This window comes from Mustela lutreola, chromosome 9 (genome assembly GCF_030435805.1).
Source record: "Mustela lutreola isolate mMusLut2 chromosome 9, mMusLut2.pri, whole genome shotgun sequence".
Lineage (NCBI taxonomy): Eukaryota > Metazoa > Chordata > Mammalia > Carnivora > Mustelidae > Mustela > Mustela lutreola.
The window spans coordinates 40,909,431-40,934,044 of record NC_081298.1 but is presented as its reverse complement, the minus strand read 5'-3'; the positions used below and the strand labels follow the sequence as shown (position 1 = coordinate 40,934,044).

General features: G+C 38.7%; 1 protein-coding gene across 2 annotated transcripts in view; it reads right to left on the bottom strand.

The window, feature by feature from the left end:
• The window catches only part of MACROD2 (mono-ADP ribosylhydrolase 2), a 1,974,291-nt gene that overhangs the window by 87,870 nt on the left and 1,861,807 nt on the right, over positions 1-24,614 (bottom strand). For both annotated transcript variants that reach the window (XM_059134074.1, XM_059134073.1), the window contains exon 13: positions 20,474-20,542. In XM_059134074.1, the coding sequence (XP_058990057.1) occupies positions 20,474-20,542 (69 nt within the window). The remainder of the gene's footprint in view (positions 1-20,473; positions 20,543-24,614) is intronic.

Genomic DNA, 24,614 nt, shown 5'->3' with positions numbered 1-24,614 from the left:
TGACTGGTGTGAGGTGATATCTCATTGTGGTTTTGATTTGTATTTCCCTGATGCCGAGTGATATGGAGCACTTTTTCATGTGTCTGTTGGCCATCTGGATGTCTTCTTTGCAGAAATGTCTGTTCATGTCCTCTGCCCATTTCTTGATTGGATTATTTGTTCTTTGGGTGTTGAGTTTGCTAAGTTCTTTATAGATTTTGGACACTAGTCCTTTATCTGATATGTCGTTTGCAAATATCTTCTCCCATTCTGTCAGTTGTCTTTTGATTTTGTTAACTGTTTCCTTTGCTGTGCAAAAGCTTTTGATCTTGATGAAATCCCAGTAGTTCATTTTTTCCCTTGCTTCCCTTGCCTTTTGCGTTGTTCCTAGGAAGATGTTGCTGCGGCAGAGGTCGAAGAGGTTGCTGCCCGTGTTCTCCTCAAGGATTTTGATGGATTCCTTTCGTACATTGAGGTCCTTCATCCATTTTGAGTCTATTTTCGTGTGTGGTGTAAGGAAATGGTCCAATTTCATTTTTCTGCATGTGGCTGTCCAATTTTCCCAGCACCATTTATTGAAAAGGCTGTCTTTTTTCCATTGGACATTCTTTCCTGCTTTGTTGAAGATTAGTTGACCATAGAGTTGAGGGTCTATTTCTGGGCTCTCTATTCTGTTCCATTGATCTATGTGTCTGTTTTTGTGCCAGTACCATGCTGTCTTGATGATGACAGCTTTGTAATAGAGCTTGAAGTCCGGAATTGTGATGCCACCAACGTTGGCTTTCTTTTTCAATATCCCTTTGGCTATTCGAGGTCTTTTCTGGTTCCATATAAATTTTAGCATTATTTGTTCCATTTCTTTGAAAAAGATGGATGGTACTTTGATAGGAATTGCATTAAATGTGTAGATTGCTTTAGGTAGCATAGACATTTTCACAATATTTATTCTTCCAATCCAGGAGCATGGAACATTTTTCCATTTCTTTGTGTCTTCCTCAATTTCTTTCATGAGTACTTTATAGTTTTCTGAGTATAGATTCTGTGTCTCTTTGGTTAGGCTTATTCCTAGGTATCTTATGGTTTTGGATGCAATTGTAAATGGGATTGACTCCTTAATATCTCTTTCTTCTGTCTTGCTGTTGGTGTAGAGAAATGCAACTGATTTCTGTGCATTGATTTTATATCCTGACACTTTACTGAATTCCTGTATAAGTTCTAGCAGTTTTGGAGTGGAGTCTTTTGGGTTTTCCACATATAGTATCATATCATCTGCGAAGAGTGATAATTTGACTTCTTCTTTGCCGATTTGGATGCCTTTAATTTCCTTTTGTTGTCTGATTGCTGAGGCTAGGACCTCTAGTACGATGTTGAATAGCAGTGGTGATAATGGACATCCCTGCCGTGTTCCTGACCTTAGTGGAAAAGCTTTCAGTTTTTCTCCATTGAGAATGATATTTGTGGTGGGTTTTTCATAGATGGCTTTGATGATATTGAGGTATGTGCCCTCTATCCCTACACTTTGAAGAGTTTTGATCAGGAAGGGATGTTGTACTTTGTCAAATGCTTTTTCAGCATCTATTGAGAGTATCATATGTTTCTTGTTCTTTCTTTTATTGATGTGTTGCATCACATTGACTGATTTGCGGATGTTGAACCAACCTTGCAGCCCTGGAATAAATCCCACTTGGTCGTGGTGAATAATCTTTTTAATGTACTGTTGAATCCTATTGGCTAGTATTTTGTTGAGTATTTTCGCATCTGTGTTCATCAAGGATATCGGTCTGTAGCTCTCTTTTTTGGTGGGATCCTTGTCTGGTTTTGGGATCAAGGTGATGCTGGCCTCATAAAATGAGTTTGGAAGTTTTCCTTCCATTTCTATTTTTTGGAACAGTTTCAGGAGAATAGGAATTAGTTCTTCTTTAAATGTTTGGTAGAATTCCCCCGGGAAGCCGTCTGGCCCTGGGCTTTTGTTTGTTTGGAGATTTTTAATGACTGTTTCAATCTCCTTACTGGTTATGGGTCTGTTCAGGCTTTCTATTTCTTCCTGGTTCAGAGGTCGTAGTTTATATGTTTCTAGGAATGCATCCATTTCTTCCAGATTGTCAAATTTATTGCCATAGAGTTGCTCATAGTATGTTCTTATAATAGTTTGTATTTCTTTGGTGTTAGTTGTGATCTCTCCTCTTTCATTCATGATTTTATTTATTTGGGTCCTTTCTCTTTTCTTTTTGATAAGTTGGGCCAGGGGTTTATCAATTTTATTAATTCTTTCAAAGAACCAGCTCCTAGTTTCGTTGATTTGTTCTATTGTTTTTTTGGTTTCTATTTCATTGATTTCTGCTCTGATCTTTATGATTTCTCTTCTCCTGCTGGGCTTAGGGTTTCTTTCTTGTTCTTTCTCCAGCTCCTTTAGGTGTAGGGTTAGGTTGTGTACCTGAGACCTTTCTTGTTTCTTGAGAAAGGCTTGTACCGCTATATATTTTCCTCTCAGGACTGCCTTTGTTGTGTCCCACAGATTTTGAACCGTTGTATTTTCATTATCATTTGTTTCCATGATTTTTTTCAATTCTTCTTTAATTTCCCGGTTGACCCATTCATTCTTTAGAAGGATACTGTTTAGTCTCCATGTATTTGGGTTCTTTCCAAACTTCCTTTTGTGGTTGAGTTCTAGCTTTAGAGCATTGTGGTCTGAAAATATGCAGGGAATGATCCCAATCTTTTGATACCGGTTGAGTCCTGATTTAGGACCGAGGATGTGATCTATTCTGGAGAATGTTCCCTGTGCACTAGAGAAGAATGTGTATTCTGTTGCTTGGGGATGAAATATTCTGAATATATCTGTGATGTCCATCTGGTCCAGTGTGTCGTTTAAGGCCTTTATTTCCTTGCTGATCTTTTGCTTGGATGACCTGTCCATTTCAGTGAGGGGAGTGTTTAAGTCCCCTACTATTATTGTATTATTGTTGATGTGTTTCTTTGATTTTGTTATTAATTGGTTTATATAGTTGGCTGCTCCCACGTTGGGGGCATAGATATTTAAAATTGTTAAATCTTCTTGTTGGACAGACCCTTTGAGTATGATATAGTGTCCTTCCTCATCTCTTATTATAGTCTTTGGCTTAAAATCTAATTGATCTGATATAAGGATTGCCACTCCTGCTTTCTTCTGATGTCCATTAGCATGGTAAATTCTTTTCCACCTCCTCACTTTAAATCTGGAGGTGTCTTCGGGCTTAAAATGTGTTTCTTGGAGGCAACATATAGATGGGTTTTGTTTTTTTATCCATTCTGATACCCTGTGTCTTTTTACAGGGGCATTTAGCCCATTCACATTCAGGGTAACTATTGAGAGATATGAATTTAGTGCCATTGTATTGCCTGTAAGGTGACTGTTACTGTATATGGTCTCTGTTCCTTTCTGATCTACCACTTGTAGGCTCTCTCTTTGCTTAGAGGACCCCTTTCAATATTTCCTGTAGAGCTGGTTTGGTATTTGCAAATTCTTTCAGTTGTTGTTTGTCCTGGAAGCTTTTAATCTCTCCTTCTATTTTCAATGATAGCCTAGCTGGATATAGTATTCTTGGCTGCATGTTTTTCTCGTTTAGTGCTCTGAAAATATCATGCCAGCTCTTTCTGGCCTGCCAGATCTCTGTGGATAAGTCAGCTGCCAATCTAATATTTTTACCATTGTATGTTACAGACTTCTTTTCCCGGGCTGCTTTCAGGATTTTCTCTTTGTCAGTGAGACTTGTAAATTTTACTATTAGGTGACGGGGTGTGGGCCTATTCTTATTGATTTTGAGGGGCGTTCTCTGAACCTCCTGAATTTTGATGCTCGTTCCCTTTGCCATATTGGGGAAATTCTCCCCAATAATTCTCTCCAGTATACCTTCTGCTCCCCTCTCACTTTCTTCTTCTTCTGGAATCCCAATTATTCTAATGTTGTTTCGTCTTATGGTGTCACTTATCTCTCGAATTCTCCCCTCGTGGTCCAGTAGCTGTTTGTCCCTCTTTTGCTCAGCTTCTTTATTCTCTGTCATTTGGTCTTGTATATCACTAATTCTTTCTTCTGCCTCATTTATCCTAGCAGTGAGAGCCTCCATTTTTGATTGCACCTCATTAATAGCTTTTTTGATTTCACCTTGGTTAGATTTTAGTTCTTTTATTTCTCCAGAAAGGGCTTTTATATCTCTCGAGAGGGTTTCTCTAATATCTTCCATGCCTTTTTCGAGCCCGGCTAGAACCTTGAGAATTGTCATTCTGAACTCTAGATCTGACATATTACCGATGTCTGTATTAATTAGGTCCCTAGCCTTCGGTACTGCCTCTTGTTCTTTTTTTTGTTTTGAATTTTTACGTCTTGTCATTTTGTCCAGATAAGAGTAAATGAAGGGGCAAGTAAAATACTAAAAGGGTGGCAACAACCCCAGGAAAATATTCCTTAACCAAATTAGAAGAGATCCAAAATCGTGAGTGGGGAGAAAGGGTATAAAAAGAGGTTCAAAAAGGAAGAAAGAAGAAAAAACAAAAAGAAAAGAAAAAAAAAAGAAAAGAAAAGAAAAGAATTTTTTAAAAAAGAAAACACCTAAGAAAAATGTAAAAAAGAAAAATTATATATATTAGATAAACTAGTAAAAAATCGTTAAAAAAGAAAAAGGTAACAGTTAAAAAAAAATTTTACCCGAAGGCGAGAAAAAAAAAAAATGAAAAAGAAAAAATTAAATTAACTGCAAGACTAAAAAAAAATCACAGGAAAAAAGCCATGAGTTCCGTGCTTGGCTTTCTCCTCCTCTGGAATTCTGCTGCTCTCCTTGGTATTGAAACCGCACTCCTTGGTAGGTGAACTTGGTCTCGGCTGGATTTCTTGTTGATCTTCTGGGGGAGGGGCCTGTTGTAGTGATTCTCAAGTGTCTTTGCCCCAGGCGGAATTACACCGCCCTTACCCGGGGGGCCGGGGTGAGTAATCCGCTCGGGTTTGCTTTCAGGAGCTTTTGTTCCCTGAGCGCTTTCCGCTTTCCGTAGAGTTCCGGAGGACGGGAATACAAATGGCGGCCTCCTGGTCTCCGGCCCGGAGGAGCCGAGAGCCCAGGGCCGCACTCCTCAGTGCGTCCTCAGAGAACAGTGCCCAGTTACTCCCGTCTGCCTGACCTCCGGCCGCGCTCCGAGCTCACCGAGCCTGCGACCGGTTCAAGGTAACACGGAGCTGCGAGCTCACTGTCGGCTCTGTCTCTGTAGCCGGCTTTCCCGTTCCAATACCCGCAAGCTCTGCGACACTCAGACACCCCCGATCCTTCTGTGACCCTGCGGGACCTGAGGCCACGCTGACCCCGCGTGGGCTTCGCCCCGGTTTAGCCTCTGGAGCGATGTCCCTCAGCGGAACAGACTTTTAAAAGTCCTGATTTTGTGCGCGGTTGCTCCGCTGCTTGCCGGGAGCCGGCCCCTCCCCCCGGGGTCTATCTTCCCGTCGCTTTGGATTCACTTCTCCGCCGGTCCTACCTTTCAGAAAGTAGTTGTTTTTCTGTTTCCAGAATTGCTGTTCTTCTTCTCTTCGATCTGCCGATGGATTTTCAGGTGTTTGCAATCTTTAGATAAGCTATCTAGCTGATCTCCGGCTAGCTGAAGCAGTCTCAGCTTGCTACTTCTCCGCCATCTTGACTCCTCCCCAGTCCCAATAAGTATCTCTTAATGGTGATAAAAACACCCATATATTTTAAAGCCTCATGTTTTAAAAAGATTTTATCCATTCATTTGACAGAGAAATGGTGGTGGTGGGGAGCAGAGGGAGAAGTACAAGCAGACTCTATGCTGAGTGCAGAGCCCGATGCACGACTCAATGCCACGACCCTGACTGAAACCATGACCATAACCTGAGAAGAAATCAAGAGCCAAGTGCCCAGCAGAATGAGCCCCAAGCCCCCAACACCCACGCTTTTTAACTGCTACTTGGTACTTTCTCTGGGCCAGACTGTGTACTAATCAGGGATAAAATGATCAACAACACAGACCTGGTCCTTTACCCCATGAAATTTAAGTTACAGTGGAGGGAGATGGACAAAGAGGTTTACAAAGTTACAGATAGCAGTAGGAATAATGAAGTGATAAGAGGGGCTTGGAATAAAGCTTTAGTAGAGAAAGGTTCCCCCTAAACAGATGACCAGGGAAAGCCACCATGAGCATGAAGCATAGTGAGAGGAGAGAAGGTTCTGTGAGACAAAAATGGAGGGACAAGGAGAATTTGTCATGGTGCATCTTACAGTTACTTTTTTCACTTTTTACTTTTTTTCCTTTATTACCTTGATGGAAGCACGCAGGTATTACAGGAATTCAAGACAGAGTGGGCTGTAATCTGTTTATTTTGCTTTGTCTGGTAATGGAAGTAAGCCTCAGGAGCCGTCACCTTTTACTTGACTTGAGAAATAAGATCACATTCAAGTATCATATATGATTATGACCATTTTTTTTTATCTATATAGGTTAGCTGACTCACAGAGGGTTCAAATATATACACTTGACCTTAGACTCATTAAAACCAGCTGTCTATATAACACAAATATTGAACTCCAAGACCAAATATAAGAAGATATCTGCCAACAGGAAAACCAATAAGCAAACTCGTGAATCAGAGTTCTGTTTGAGCCTCTGTCGAGCTATCTGCTCATTTTTTAGCACATGCAAAGACCCTGTTGTTCATGACAGGTGTCCGTTTTGAGGGAACCACTTTAAGTGTGATTATGGAATAAGGAAAAATACAAAAAATGAATAAAAATTATAGCATGATCCAACTTTAATATGGCACACAAAAATCCCAATATATTATTATTTAGAACTGGGCATTACTGTCTTTGGAATATAGCAGAGACCAGGTGGCGCAGTCAGTTGCGCATCTGACTCTTGATTGTGGCTGCGGTTGTGATCTCAGGATCCTGGCTCTATGCTCAGCAGGAAGTTTGCTTGAGAATTCTCTCTCTCCTTCTCCCTCTGCCCCTTGGTTGCCTCATTTACAAAATCAGGGACATAAAATAAAAATAATAATGACAATGACTGTAATAATAATAATACCACTCATCTCTAGGAGATACTGGGTACCTGTTCAACAAATCCATTTCCCTCATTTTAGTCACGTGGGAAGGAGAAGCCTGAAGGACTCAGGAAGATCTGTCCTGTAGCCAGGCGGGGCCAGGTGACTGAGTTCTGGTCAACAGAAAGTGGGCAGAAGTGCTGGGTGCTACTCTTCAGTCCCGCCATAAAAAAACCCCTGCTGTGTGCAAACCTTTTTCTCTCCTCTTTAGTTGCTGACTGGATGTCAAGACTCGGGACAACCTAGGGGGCTGCAGGCTGGAACTCACAAGCCTCCATCAGCTTGAGTCCCTGAATGACAGCTTGGAACCCTGCCTTCCACTGTGGACTTTTTGGACGTGAGAAAACACATGTCTCCTGACGTTTGTGTTACAGCAGCTAGCATTACCTAACTCATAGTCCATCTAAAAGAGTCACTGAAAGAGTTAAGAGAGATGATGACGTTTGGGCATTATATTTTTCCAACTGCCATTTATTCAAATCTACCTAGTTAGGATCTCTGCGCAAAGCTCTTAGGACACACAATTTCTTTATTCATCTGAAAGCGTTTTCAAAATAAAGGAAAAATTAGCAAAGATGACATGACATGACAGCAAAGATATTTTGAGGGGGAGGGGGAAGCATATAACTATTATTTTTTACATCTCACCTCCATTTTTTCCCTCTTGAAAAACTAGCAGAAAACTTGTGGAAACAACAGTCAAATCCAGTTTTCCAAGGGGGTGATAGCTTATGCTCAGGAAGATTTTTTTTCCTTTTATTATTTTCCTCCCAGAAATCATATTATGTGGTCTGATAAGAAGATAAAATCTTTGCAGTTGTAATTGTACTTAAAACAAAACAAAACAAACCAACCAGGGCATATGGTCACCTTATGGACCACAAGTAAATTCCTGGTTTCCTTACCCTTGATGAAGAAGAGAGATTGTAGAGTTGAAAGTATGGTTCAAAGAGGAGACCCATTAGGTAGGAGGAGGGGAAAGGAATTAAAGATAGAAAAATTGATGTTTCACGGAATAAAGTGGGGGCAGATTCTGCTAAGTTCTTTTGGCTAAACCTTGGGAGAAGTGCTAGAGAGGAAATGAGGAGGGGCTCAGACCGTGGACAAAAAATGTTGTCAAGAAGAGGAAGGCCTATGTGTGCAAAGGTTTGCTTCAGCAACTCCTGTCTTCCCATTGATCCTGGGAAATATTGATAGTAGGTAACATATGAGTAGCTGTATATACAAGTTCTCTAGACTAGTCTACACTAGGACTTCTGGTTGGAAGGAAGTCTCAGAAAGCAGAAAACAGGAAGCAGGAAGTTGCAGGATGAGAAAATATGGTTGCTTTTCCCCGTGAAATTGAAAAGAGGGATCCAGAGACCCCTTAGAGTGGTCTCAAGTCCGTAACTGTCTACTCTGAGGAAGAGGTCAACAGAAGTCAACCGAAGGGTTACTTCAACAGAAGTAAATATGGAGGGAATATTTAGAACTGATTCTCATACCACTGTTGGCATAGACAACATTTAGGGATAGTTGGTAAACTGAAGGTATTTAATAGTTTTTGAAAGACTTCGATGAGTCTGCCACTATCACGGTAACATCCTAAATCATAGATCAAGCTGGGAGAAAGGCTGTCCCATACAGATTTATTTGGGTCTCAAAACACAGTGTGTGCACACGATATGTGTGTGTGCATATGTGTGTACATGTGTTGTTTTGTGTATGCACATGTGTATATGAGTGTTACTGTCCCTTCTGCCTGTCTTTCTACTTTAATTTAACACATCTGGCACAAAATGTCAGGGCAAATTTCCAAATGAAATAAAAAGACAAACTTTTCAGTAAATGCCAACGATGCTTGTTAGGAAACCTTGTCTTTGTACTTGATTAAAATACCTTCCAGTCTCTACCACTAGCTCGCCAATTATTACTTTCTTTTTGTTAGGGAATGCAGCAGTTCTGAGACACTCTCTGTCTTTCCCTCTGACTCGCTCTGTCTCTTGCAATAAATATACCCCCCGGGAACCGTGGTGGAAAGAAATAGATGACAATAAGAATCATTAGGAATGAGGCAGGACAACATATTTCTGCTCATGAAAATATCTATTGTCAAAAACTATGATAGGCTACATCCTTTTCTGAAACTTGGGAGAACGTTTCCTCAGTAACACTGTACTACCACAAATTTAAGAAACTCAGACCTCATTTTTTAAAAAGTAATTCCATCATTGCTTACTTTGTCTTATAATAGTGAGTATGATTTATTGAAATCAAAACTTTATGTTCCTTAACTCGTTTGGATAGAATGTGGACTTGTTTCCCAAACTATGTTTTGTTGGATTTAAAAATAGTCTACCTATAAATGAGTGAGAAGCAAACGTTTTTTAATGAGATTTGGTGAATTATTGTGGGAAATGCCATATGCTTCCACTTCACCAGACCTTCTCAGTGCCTGTGAGGATGTTGAGACAACTGAGAAAGCAGAGAAATCTGTAGAAACTACTCAACTTTGTCTAACCTTGTAGTTTCAAACATTTTGGCTATAGAAGTCTTTTTATAAGAATACTGATTAACATTCTGATGAATACTATAAAATTTAAACATGGGAATGTCTGAGCAAGAGCCCCATGATGTTGCTTGTGAATGTGGAGTCAATTCTTTAATATAACCTTTCTCTAGTGTCTTTGCTCACTTAGCATATGATCACGTCCCATTGCACATGAACCACTGTCAGATCTCTGTTGTTCAGGGTAGTCACATTCATGCAGTGGCCAAAGTACGTATCTTCAAAATTAATTTGAAATCCTTTCAAATTCCTTTAAAGTACAACATTTAGTTTTTTTTTTTTTTTAAGATTTTATTTATTTATTTGACAGACAGAGATCACAAGTAGGCAGAGAGGCAGGCAGAGAGAGAGGAAGGGAAGGGAAGCAGAAAGCCTGATGCGGGGCTTAATCCCAGGACCCTGGGACCCTGACCTGAGCCGAAGGCAGAGGCTTTAACCACTGAGCCACCCTGGTGCCCCCAACATTTAGTTTTTAATTGAAATAGTAATGTATATGTGCTTAAAAAAAAAAATCACTCCAAAACTTTTTCTTTCCTTAACCATGTCCATGTAAGGATAGAAGTGAACCCAGAAGTAGTCTGTGTTTACTGCTAATCTCTGATTTTTTATTGTATCTATTGTATTATACTAGGGTATAAAAAGGCACAAAATTCTCTTGAAGTCATACACCAGACCACCTCATGACCATTGGAAAATGTTGCTTTTCTCCATATAATGCTAGAACTAAAAGTTAGTTTCTCTCACTGAAAATATGTTATCATTGTGTAAAAGAAGGGAGCTGAGCTTTGTTTGCTTTTTTCTTCTTCCTCTTCCTCCTCCTCTTCTCCTCCTCCTGCTCCTCCTCCCTCCCCCACCTTTTCCTCCCCTTCCCCCTTCTCTTCTTCCTTCCCCTCCTCCTCCTTCTTCATCTTCTTCCTCTTCCTCTTCGTTGTCTTCTTCATCTTCTTCCTCTTCTTTGTCAGTTTATTTTGTTACTTTCTCTGAGGCACTTTGAGATGTACTCTAATGTGACCTGAATACTTTTTTAAATCTTTGGTAAATATAAATTTATTCCATTTATTTAAGGTAAAAAAAAAAGTAAAAACAAAAACAATTCATCCATTTTTCCCACTCATCATCCCCCACCTCTGGCAATCACCGTTTGTATCTATGAGCTCCATCTACCTTGGAGATATTGTGGATTTAGTTCCAGACCACTGCAATAAAGTGAATATTGCAATAAAGCAAGTTCAGTGAAGTTTTTGATTTCCCAGTGCATAAAAAGTTATGTTTGCACTACACTGTCATTTATTAAGTATGCAATAGCATTATGTCTAAAAAAACAATGTATTTACCTTAATTAAAAATACTTAATTGTTAAAAAAAAAAAAAAGTTAAACATCACCTGAATTTGCAGCAACTCAGAATCTTTTTGTTGATGGAGGGTCTTGCCTCTAAGTTGATGTCTGCTGACTGACTAAGCTGGTAGTTGCTGAAGGCTGGGGTCACTGTGGCAATTTTTAAACTAACACAACAGTGAAATTTGCCATGTGGATTGACTCTTCCACAGACTGTTTCTCTGTCACATGTGACATCTTACCCACAATTGAACTTCTCTCAAAACTGGAATCAGTCTTCTTAACCCTACTATGCTTTATCAACTATATTTATGTGATATTCTAAATCCTTTGTTGTCATTTCATAAGTCTTCACCAGGAGTGGATTTCATTTCAGGAAACCACTTTTTTTTGTTGTTCATCCATGAGAAGTGACTCCTCAGCCATTTAAGTCTTCTCATGAGATTACAGCAACTCAGATACATCTTCAGGCTCCACTTCTGGTTCTAGTTCTTTTGCTATTTCTACCACATCTGCAATTACTTCCTCCTCCAAAGTCCTGAATGCCTCCAAGTCATTCAGGAGGACTGGAATTAACTTCTTCCAATGTTGATATTTGGACCTCATGATATAATACTATTATCATCCTCATTTTACAGAGGAGGAGCTGAAGCACAATGTTAAAAAATTACCTAAAGTCACACAGCCGTGATATTGTGAATCCAAAATAAACTGAGGCTCATAAAGGCTGCATTACTTGCACCAAAGAACACAAAATTTTAGGGCTGTGAATCTGAAAATGGACCTCAGGATGCTCATACTAACTTAGACCTATTTGGACTTAAATTTAGGTCCAGTATTGTGTGTTGGGGAAAGGGGTTGCAACCCCATTCAAATAATCCCTATATCCTAATCTGATGATTTTGTTTCCAAGTCTCACTCATCAGATTTTTAGAAATGCTTCCCAAGACATCATAGAACTAAACTGAATGTTACCAATATATAATTACAGTCACACTTGATTTGAAAGAAAAATCATATATATATGAAAATATAATTGTAAGGCAACTGCTACTTGATTTCCAATAGCCACCTGAGAATATTTTAAACTGCAGTAGATAAAATATACTTTTAATACTAAAAAGAAGATAAATGATTTTATCTACTTTCACCCATTTAATCCAATTTAAAGCATATTTAATCAAAACATTAGAAAAGCTTATTGGAAAGGCTTTATCATAAATTAAGCATAAATAATGAGCTTTAACCATAGCAAATAATCTATATATATTTACCATTTAGAAGGAATTTATTTTGTTCTCTGATAGGGGAGAACTGTCCAAATGAAAGTGAAAAAACAGGGAAGTCTCTGCTTTGAATTTACCTTTGTGTTTTTCTAGCATGACATTTTGGGGAAAATTCATTTCTGAAAGAGGAAAATTATGAAAGGGAATTCCCTCTATTAGGACCATTAATAATAGTAATAAATATTTTGGCAAAATGGCCATGATATTAGGACAGTTATAAGTGGCTCATTTTCTACCATATGCTGTGTATATCCAATGTTGAGGATCTACTGTGCACAAGTCACTGTGTTGGGCTTGGAACAGGACATGCAAATGAATGAGACTGGGTTACCTGGTTTTCAGATATTGACATTCTAGTGAGTTAGAGAAGCCCTGTATATAACTAATATTGATACAAAGTGACAGTAAGTTTTGAAGTTTTACAAACAAATTGACAAGAAACTAGAAAGGACAGTTCACTATTGTGTGGAATGAAATGCAACGAGGAGGGGAGAAATCAAGAAAGGGGAAAATGTGCATGTCCTTCTGCTGCATCATCTAATATAATTCTTGTTATAAAAATATTTGCTCAGATAATTGTTGATGGAAAGAAGGAAGGAGAGAAAGGGAGGAAGGGAATGATGGAGTAAATGACTCCTGAACAGATAAGATATTGGAAATGAATCTTTGAATCTTAAAGAAAACAGATGTGAAAGAACCAAGGTAGAACTTTGTACAGCAGTGGGGTTTGGGAAACCGCACACATGTGAGTTGGGTTACACAGTGGGATATGTGCAGATATAGAGCCAGACTATATGGTAAGATCATAAATATTATACAAAGGAGTTTGGACTTTATATCTGGTGGGGTAGATAGGAGATTTCTATGAACACATTTCATCATAGGACCGATTGGAATGTGGATCAAGTAAGTAGGCTCCAAACTCCCCTTGCTATTGCCTCAAGCTCACTGCCCTACTCACCTTGTTTGGGTCTTTCGCATGCTGCTGACTACTCCGGACCTATCTGCATCCCACCTCACTCAGGCAAGGAATATCTCTGGCTCCAAATGCATGATGTGGGAAGAAGCATGGTGTCATGGACAAAACATGGGCTCTGGTTTTAAGCAGACTTTGTTTCCAAATTCTGGTTCTACCTTTGGGGTAACCACAACCATTTCTTAAACTTTTGGAACCACAGTTATCTGCAAATTTGGAATAATAATCCTGACCTTTTAAAAGTAATGAGATATTATTTTCCACCGACCGAACTGGCAAATATTAGAAAAGAACAAAAATCACAATTGCCAATGGAAATACCAATTGTTACAGCCTTTTGGGAAAGCATTTTGGCAGTATCTATTAAAAACACATACTCCTCAAAGGAAGAACTCACACTCTTGGAATCTTTCCCATACAAATAAAAGCACTGCTTATAAGGATATATGGTCAACGACATCTATATAGCATTGTTTGTATGGCAATAAAGTGGGGAAAAAGTGCTCCCTCATCACAGAAGAATGGCTGAATAAATTATAGTACTTCCAAGTCATGGGATATCACAGGAGCTTTAAGATGGATGAATTAGATCTACACAAAATGACTCAGAGGGATTTCTACAAAGTTTTGCTGCCTACAACAAAACCAGATTCAGAAAAGTATGTAGAAGGTGATATAATATTTATAAAAGAAGTTTATAAATATATATTAACCATGGATAAACATTTTGAGCTCCCACTGTATATCAGGCTCTCCTGACATGTATAAATGGATTGACTCAATGTTCAGTATTCTGTGATGGATGTGTTATTATAATTCCTAGTTTCCCAATGAGGGAAGTGAGGTGCAGAGAACAAAGAATTTGCCCAAAGTCAGACAGGTCATGGTAGAGCTGGAGTCTGGACTCCAGAAGTTCGGATAAAACAATATAATTATATATACTTAATTATACTTAAGCATAATTAAATATACTTAATCAGTACATTTTACTCACTGAATTATTGGAAGGTGGGAAGTAAGCAAACAAGAAAAAAGAGGAAGTTGTATTAAAATCACACATTATATGATCAACTTAAGTAAAATTTTGTGTGGGTGCCTATATCCAGAAAATGATACACGAAAGGATGGACTGTCCTCCAAATGTAGTAATCTCAGGGCGCTGTGATAGCTTATGTTTTAAAAATTCTATTCCATATACTGTCTTTGGTGATTCGAATTTTTCTTTTTACAATGAATATACAATTATTTAAAGAAAAGAGGAGTAAACTCTATTCATTGTAGAAAAGACAAAGATTTGCATGCATTTCCATATATTGCATTTTTTTTAAACAAAAATGATCATGAACATTTACTAAGTTAAAGGATATTCCTGACCAGAACAGAATTTAAAGTTGAAAATGAAGAAATGATTCAAATGAAGAAGGGTAAGTAACTTATAAATATTCATTCATTGGGATGTACAATTAAGTTATGTTAGACTATCAAAAGACATGGAAATAATTTCACAATCTACGTTGTATTTATAAGACAGTTTCAGGCACCTGGGTGGCTCAGTCAGTTGAGCATTTGGCTCTTGGTTTCTGCTCAGGTCATGATCTCAGGGTTATGAGATCAAGCCCTGCATTGGACTCTGCAGAGTCAGCTTGGGATCTCTCTCTCCCACTCCCTCCCCTTCTCCTCTTGCTTGTGCTAGCTCTCTCTCTCTCTCTCTGAAATCAATAAATAATGCTCTAAAAATCTATCTATCTATCTATCTATCTATCATCTATGTATCCATCTATCTATCCATAGCAATCTAGAAACAGACAAAGTTTATATATCCACATATTATATATGTTTGTTTCTAGGATCGAGATTATGGATGATATTTTTCATTTCTATTTTGCTTGTTTTTTTCGCATATAATAAACACCCATTACTGTTAAAATAAGAAAATAAATGTAAGCAATAAAAATATTTTAACATTTTCCCAAGTAAATTTAAAAAAATGAGGAATTTATTCTAAGGAACTGATTATAGAAATACACAGAGATTTATTTAAAATCTATGCACTGCATTTCCTTATTATTTATAATAGAGAGAAAACTGTAAATAACAAAATAATCTAACATTAGAATACCGGCTGTGTAAATTCTCAGACAACCATATGATGAAATATTATGCCTCCAATAAAAATCATGTCTTTGAGGAATATTTAAAGACACGGGAAAATATTCATGGTGCACTGTTAACTAAAAAATCAGAATGAGGAATATTTTTTCATAATTTATTTCTTAAAGGGAAAATGGTCATAGGCTTTTCCCTTTTATGTTTCCCTGCATTTTCAAATAGTTTACAATAAAAATGTATTGTTCTTATAGGCAGAAAAAAGAAATAGTTGTTATATTAAAAATAGAATAAAATGCTATCTTTGGAGGGGATTATCGAAATGTAAATACCACTTCAATATCAGCTGGGAATAAATAGTAATAAAGTTGTTTTCCTCTCCCCCACTACACAGATACACATTTTTCTCTTGCTTATGAGTCTTGGGTTACCCTTTCATGAAATGAAGAATACATTGTACATAAATGTAAAACATTGAGTGCCAGAGACGCTTCATACATCTTAGTTCTTTCCCCTTCACTGAGCTGCCAGAGGGCGATGACTTTGATTCCACACTTCAGACTCTTAAAATCCATGTGATAACTCAGGTGTTACAGTATATCCAGAAACTCTACCAACGCAGATCCAAGACAGGGGGCAGCTCTGTCCCACCATGTCAGAACCCTTAGTAGGGGGCTGACAAACACCAAGAATAGAACAAAAGCCTGAAAAAAATTAGACTGCAGAAGCCCAAGAGGAATTTCATGGGTGGTACAATGTTTTCTTTCCCTGCAATGATTTAGACAGGAGGAATAACTTGGCCAGAAGGATTGGGAACCAACCTCATTTGGCCAGGCTTCCAGGGACCGCTGGCTGGGGGCATGTATGGTCATCTCTGGCACACACCCGACTCCACTTCCTCATACATAACTTCATCATTTCTCTTTTGTTCTCCTTGCAGAGCTGACTTCTGTTCGAGCATTGCTCTCATTTTACAGAAATTGTGACCTTGAGGGTGTCTGCCACCAGATGAAGGGTTAAGAAATCCTTCGCCAGGTGATATCGCACTTCATAAACACCCAAACATCCATGATGGGACTTACAGAGCTCCAAAGGAATACAAGCTCGGGCGTGCATGCACCTGAGTATTAATTGATTTTTCTTTTAATATTAATGAGCATATGATTTGGTCTAGTTGACCTTCAAATTCAAATTAAGTACTGATTAAATAATAAGACAGGAGGATTGGGATGTGTTGAAACAGCACTTTTTTCTTCCCCCTCCGGGAAAGTACCTTGGCCTTGGCCGTGAGTAAGGATGAGCTATTAAGAGGGTTGAGACAACTAGCACAGAGAGTTCTCCTTGAATTAAGAATAACTATATCTTAAATAATAGTGATAATAATAATAAAAATAAAAACTCTGCAGAAGTTTCAACCAGAGCACTTGATATTCCTGGCATAAAGTTTACTCCTGTGTTTATCCTCCCCTTCATCGGAATGCCTCCTCATTTGTTGGTTTATAAGCCTTAACATTTGTCATCTCAGGTTTGTTTTTAAGGATTTAAAGTATAAACCACCATTAAATAAACAGAATATTTTTACCAGTAGAGAAAGAATTCCCTCGAGAGATAAGTACATGTCTGTTTTTAACTAACTTAAGAACTCCTATGAACCTACAGATATTTTCTCAGACCAGCTTTACCTTGGAGTGCATTTCAGTTCAGTCCTGGCTGCTGCATCCCTGGCATCCCCGCACTCTGGGGATGAATTATTCATCAACATTCCTCCTCCTCGCATTTCAGCCTCCCAACTCGACTCCTGCCCACCCGAGGTCTGTAATGAGTCATTGGGAACAGGTGCCTTCAGTCTGTAGTGCACAATCTAGCTCTTGATCCAACAGCCAATCAGTTGTACCTCCTTCTGTTAGCAGCGTGCATTGTTCCCAGTTATGTGGAGTAAATGGGCAATGAACATCCATTCTCGGTACCCAGTGGGAAATATGTCTAGAACATTTGAACAAAATCGCTGGCACGGAAGACACCCCAGAAGACACTTTCTCTTGAAATCCAACTTTCACGGACCTATTTTAATTTTTTAAAAGTCTCCTATCCCAAACAATGTGACATCAGCCCGCTCACTTTTTGTTGGCTTGTTCTCAGTCCTCGCAGTTTAGAAGACACTAATTTTCTGGGCGAACGAAAGTTACAAATGTAAACCCAGCTAATCAACAAGGAAAGTGAGGAATAACTGGTGAGTCTCCAAATTTGGGGGAATTGTTTTGGAGGGAGAGAGAGAGAGAAGGAGAGCGAAGGTCAGTCCATAACATCAGCGATTCTAAAACCCAAGAAGATGCTGGGTCAAGATCTAAGTCTGGAAGCAAAGGCAAGAAAGCAAGGGCTCCTTCATGAAGGTCCTTTGGTCAGCAAAAATATTCTGCCATTTAAACTGGAGACCTTAACAAGCATTTTTTATAAGCGATCTTAAAACTGCAGAGCTCACAAATAGCCCAAGTGTCACCAAGGAAGAGCTATATTTCTGCATAAAAGCTAATAATGGCGAATGCTTGAAATGAATCTTCAACACATGTGACTGCCTTCTAATCTCAACTTGATCTCCGTCTTGGGAGGATTTTAATGGCAAATTCATTTCTTTTTTGTGCCAAGCTATGTATATGTCAGTCAAGATGCCAGTTCCACATGCATTAGACACTTGGTCTGAGTTTTGTACTGACTGATAATCAATCAAAAAAACAGTGTTCTCGTGTATATGCTATTTCAGAAGGAAGAGGCAAAAATCCTATCTTCTGTGTTCTATTTTTAATTGCAACTGGACTACATGTTAATGTGGATTTGAAAACACGTTTCCCCAAGATCAAAAGGTTAATGGATATTAACAGTTTATTTCAGTAAAATCCCTAAAACTTCACATTTAATCTTCCTAGGGAATTGCATTTGTGATACGTGACAGAACTTGTTGGAGTCACCACCACTAAAAGTTTCACGTTAAAAAAAAAAAAGTAAAAGTATTCTGAGAAATTGATCCTGGCATGAGCAATTAATGGTGTGAGATCCTAAAAGCATCAAGAAATATCACAGTGTTTCTACAAAGGTGTAATATCTCCAAACCAAACAGCTCAACAGGAAAAAATCTCAGCTTGAAGTACTTAAAGTAGACGATCTCTGTTTCCTAAACTCTGCCATTCAAATTCATGACATTAAAATTTTTTATCACAAGCTAAATGACTAGAATATCCAAAATTATTTGCCTAAGATGAACACCACTTTCTGTCTTTCCAGTGTGACTGAGTCAGGTTTATTTCTCTCTCTAAGATAACCCGGGGTTTCTTATCAGAACCTATGTGGATATCTATGTTATTACATTTTTAGATATAAAAAATGGCTTTAGAACCAGAGAGGTAAGAACACATGTCTGAGTAATATGAAGGGGAGAATTAAGGGATTCATTTAAAAAGTGGCAATGATCAAAAAAAGAACCACTGAAAATGACAGTGTGGTATATGCTTGTTGGGTAACACAGTTCCCCCTTCAGGAATGAAGAATTTAATCTCATTCATAATAATAGTGAGAATAAATGAAGAATTTATTCTCAGGTGCATGCAGCCCTCATTCATCTCAGGTAATCAAGATTACCTCAATGGAAGACCTCTGCCTCATGTAAGGCCATGCCCCCTTCCCAAGGTAACCAATATCGGGTGACTTATCAATGGAAGGTCTTACTCAGCTGACTCTTTCACCCCAGATGAGACATCTCAGAAGGGTCATGTTATCCTCAGACTAGCTGTGGCTTCTGTTGATAATGCCTTTCAGCTCAACTTCCCTCTCTACCCAGTTCTGCTTTGACCCTTTCTCTTTCATAGGTGTTGATTCCAAGAGCTCTCCCTAATAAATGTTTGTTTCCTAACCTCCATCACAGAGTCTGTCTTTGGAGAGTCCAATCTGTACACATGCCAGGTGAAAAGTTTGAGCAATTGACAGTATATGGTATTTTTTCAAGATAGATACTATTGTTTTCACTCCACAGAGGAGAAAACAAAAGTATAAAGAGGTTAATTACTTGTCATTACTTGTTAATTCCTTTAGTTACTTGTCAAAGGTTACATCGATTTTGAGCGGCAGAGACAGGATTTAAGCTTCAACCATCTAGCCCCAGAGTTCACAATGTTAGCAACTACTCTCATGACACAAGACACCTTATTTAGGAAAACCCATATACCAGACAACATAAAATGAAAGGAATTAGGCAAACAACTGAGTATTAAAATTGTAAAATGACTTTGATTTTCTAAATAGTGGTTCAAGGAATAGCAAGTATCAATGTCAAGTATAGATCTATTTTCATATCACTCCAAACTAAAACAAATGCATCCAGCATATTTATCTAAAAGTTCCAAGTAGCTTACATGGGTTTACCAGATTCCCATTTGTATAAATACAACAATCTAGTCTATAGAGGGGCTTTTAATAGCTACCAATGACAGATATAAAATAATATTACCTTTTTGTTTGGGGACAGTTAATCAGGGTGAGAGAAAAGAAAGGGCTATTACATTTTCCTTCAGATAATTTTTTCAACTGTATCATCTGCACATGAATGTCCCCACTATTTCTCCCTCAAATTTGTCCCTAGAGTTTAAATGTGATTTTCCTTCACTTTTTTCTTCTCCTTGGGGATACCTGGGTGTGCAACATTTTCTCATAGTAACTGTTCATAGAATGAGGGATGATCCTCCCACCAAAGATTTATTTCTATAGAATGCTTTCAACAAATTTTCTCTCTTACCATGTCTGGATAATGGAGCCCCCAGTAGGTGGTTTCCAAATGCCGCTCCTTTGTACTTATTCCTAATGAGTAGCTGTAAACAGCAGAACTGCCTAATTCTGGTGTTTCAAATAGGCAATCTTCCTTGAACATAATTTCTTTGATTATTTTTCCTACTTAATAAAGAGTTACTTTTCAGAGGAACAAATGTAAATGTATATATAAATTCTGAAAAGGCAGATACAGAATAAAACTGAGTGGCCAGGATATTTGATTGTGTTGGAAATAGAGGTGCTTGAAGAGAATTAGATAGATTTGCTCACTGCTTCATTTCCCCACAAAAACAAAATCCAAATGGTCTTCCATGAGTTTGTGAGTTTTCGATGTAGTAAGTGGTCTCATACCTTCATCTTTACACACTTGAGCAGCCTCTTCTGAAGCAGGGTTGGGCCCAGTTGCAGCATTGACGCCATCTATACAGCAGAAAGAGAAACATGGCCTCAGAGTCAATATTGTCAGGATGGAGTTTCTCTGGCTGTGGCATGCCCATCTCCACTGGAAGTGTGAACCTGTTTAATGCTCTAATACACTGGGTGCCCTTCAAAGGGTCTAGGACTTGTGACTCTCTTTTATAACCAACGGACAGGAATCTTCCACTAAACTAGAGCCCAATGACAACAAACTACTTTTTGGTGAGGAATACTCTTCACTGGTCTTATTATGCTTTGGCATTTTGCTTTTTCCCCACCTCTAGAAGAAGGGTACATTTCTTTTAGTGAAAGATTGTGAAAACATATCCTTGCAAGTCTCCACAAAGTGCTTTTATATGTGTGTGTTTAAAGTTTGGTTTTTCTTAGCACAGCATTTCTGCTCTGTTATGTCAGGCTGTCAAACTGCATGGAGCATGGCTGATGGTTGTCAGAGCAGAGGCCCAAGAGAAGGGGATCATTTGCAGGAGAGCACCAAAAGCCATTTGGAGATTTCACATCACCCAAGCATACAGTGGGGGCTAAGGAACTTGGAGGTCCTTGTCCCCCTCATAATGGTAATGAACCTCATCAGAGTTGATCTTTCCCCTCAGTATCGTAAGTATATGATACGATGACTCCACTCGTATCTAGCTTCCAGGATAATAGATAATTAACTTACTAACATTAAAATAGTAAATTTATATATGGATTTTCAAAGTCACTTGGAATGGTTAATATTTCACAATTGAAGAAGGAATTGAAAAGGAATATACATGTAGTAATGTAGTAACAAGGTTATGGAACTCAGGAGAATTCATACACCCATGACAATTAATATTTGAAGACAAATTGCATTTTTCTAGCAGCTCTTTCCTTCTTAATGCATAGGACTATAACTTGCAGGTCGTGTCTCTATTGGAAGAGAGAATAAAATTTTTAGTAGAGGAATAATTGGAGAGGATAAATCACTTTCTTTTTGTAGGTGACAATTGCCTATAAAAAGAAAAAAACAAACAAAAGACTATTAACTTTCCCTTGGTGTTACATCTTCCCATTTGCCCTTCCTTTCACAGTACAACTCCTTAAAAGTGCCGTCTGTGTTACTGTTCTGTACTTTCTCACTTCATAGTCTCCCCATAACCCACTCCATTGGCTCCAGTACCCCTCTGAGGATTTTCTGAGAAAAGATGCCAATGACTTCCCTTTGTGAAATCCAGTGATCATTTCTCTTTCTCACCTTACTTAATTTCTCAGTAGAATTTCACAGTCTTAACTCTTCTTTGTGAAACACTTTCTTTCTCTATTCTGTTGCCACCTATCTGGAAGTCTTGGTGTCCCAAGCCCACTGTTTCCTTTATTTACATGCTCTTTCTAGTGAATCTCACCCAGAACCATGATTTTATCTTATTAAAAAAATTTTTTTTTCAGAACCATGATTTTAAATCTCGTTTATATGCCACATGAATCTCAAATCTGTATCTCGGTCAACATCTCTCTAGAATCATCATCTAATCTATCTAACTAGCTAGCTTCTTGACATCCCATATGGCTAAGTGTCTTCTTTTACTCTGGAAAAAAGTCCTTTTTACTCTGGAAAAATCCTGAACTACTAACTTTCTCAACAAAATCTATGCCTCACAGCCCGTCTTCCTAATATTAGCAAGTGGCACCATCATCCACAAAGTTCCTGATGCTAAAAATCTGAGAATTATCCTAGATTCCTCTTTCCCCCTTACCCCTCATCTGAATCCATCAACACATCCTCTTATCTTTATGTCTGGAATATGACACATCAGTCCATTTTGTCTCCGTTTCCAGAAACTGCCATCATGTCTTCCTGCTATGGCCTTCTAACTGGTCTCTGGTGTTTGTGACCCACTTTTACTCACAGGTAAAGTGAGCTTGTTAAAACTTCAAAACTTCCACTGGTTTCTTTGTAGTTCTAATAAAATCAAATCTTCAATAGTCAGACATTATCTGTTCCTATGATTTTTTTTTTAACCAAATCTTACACCATGTTCCCCCTAACACACCATGCTCTAGCCACTCCAACCTTCTTTCTCCAACATGCTAAAATTGGTCTTGAGGCATTTGCATTGTCTGGTCCCTCCATCTAGAATGCTCTTCCACCAATGAGGAGATCCTCATTGAGATTTTATTTAACATCTCTTCCTCAAGGAGTCCTTCCCAAATCCAGCTGATGGAAAGTTGCCTTCCCCGCATTTCTTCTACCTACTCCATTTCTCCACAAGGCTTTTATCACCATCTTGTGTGTTTTTGTTTAGTGTTTATTTCTGAAGTTCACCCCCCTCCCACTGCCAACCCCACCATAATATAAGCTTCAAGGAGGCAGCGATATTGTATTTATGGTTTGTCATTGTATCCCAGTGCCCAGAACAGCGCCAGAGTCAAATAGACCCTTGGTATATATTCGTTAAATGACTACTTGAAACTAATAATGTACTATATGCTAGCTAATTGAACATAATAATAATAATAATAATAATAATAATAATACTATTTGAGGAATATTATCTACAACTTCAATTTGATTGGATTGTGACAGCAATCAAACTGTACTGTTTGAGACTGTGTTTTTCATGTTGTGGAAAAGGCCCACAGTTACATAATCAAAATTGAAATTGGAAATCATATTAATTGTAAAGGAGGTATTATCATTTTTGTTATTTTGGAAGAAGAGCAATAGATCAGAAGGGCTTTATTGACCAGGATCTCATCTTTGATTTTTTTGCACTTGGATTAGGAAGGCTAGGAAATGAGCCAGAGCAGACATAACCATGGATACTAACAACAGCTAAGATGAGAGATGAATTCTGCCATGATTTGGGCCAACCAGCAGGCTCGCTTGGAAGACCAGAGGAGCCCCTCAGGGGTGCCATTAGGACTATTCTTTACCTTGAGACATAAACATACTGTGATGATAATGCTATCGATCCAAGGGGTAGAGAAGAAGACCAAAGCCCCACCACTCTCTGCTGACAGGTGATCCCAAATCTAAAAAGAAACTGCCTGTTCTCAACAGACAAGCTAAAAAGGGATGAATAAACAAACCACAGGCAAATGCGGGCACGTGTGTGTGTGTGTGTGTGTGTGTGTGTGTGTGTGTGTGAACAAGGGTGGGGAAAATCTATGCTGATAAAGATAGTTGGGGACAGAACAGTGAGTGAATAAAACCTGTGATATCTCACCAGTCAGAGAATGGCCTCAGCTGTCAGCAGTTAGTTGACTAATACTTGTCAGCGGCCAACAGTGAAAACAGTGACAGCTTCTCACACAAAACTCATCTTCCGCGGCATATAATGATGTGTGGGTCGGAAGCTGGGGTGGGGAGTGGCAGATATCAACAGTCTGCTGGATCAGAAATTCAATTCATTGCAAGGACTATGTTTCGGCCAAGGGAGCTGGCTGACCCAGCGGCAGCTACATAAGGTCCTTGCTGCTTTGCTTCAGTGCTTTCTCTGATTGGCCTTCTTCAATTCCATCTTCCAGGTTAATAATAAAAGATTCCAGTTCTCTAGCAAAACTTCCAAGGTTAATGTAGGAAGTTTTCAGTGAAAAACTTATCATGCTACCTGGTTGATTTCCAAGAATTGAGCATATGGCCTGGGATGTGCCTGGCACACATCAGACGGTGCTCACTCTTTCAAAAACGCCCCCCCCCCATGGGGCTCAGGTGGACTTGGAGACTAAAGGAAAGATGGGTATTTTGATTTGGGTGGTGTTGATAACAGCATAACCGTGCCTATCGGTCTTTTAAATGAGAGTGTGACTGAGGACAGAGATGGATAAAAAGAGACGAGAAGCTAAAGGTGGTGACCACTTCTTCTGTCTTAAGTGCTACTTCACTTAAAGATATTCCATTCAGAATCTACAGTAGAGAATCTATAAACATTCAATGGACACATCTGTTCTTAGGGAAGAGGAGATGTCAGGAAGGCTTTGGATCTCATGCTAGGTCTGGTTGTGAGGTAATCGGGCTCCATGACATTGTGTCCTACCACCCCTAAAGAAACAACCAGAAACACGGCTCCTCAAAGTATAATGCAAAGCAGTA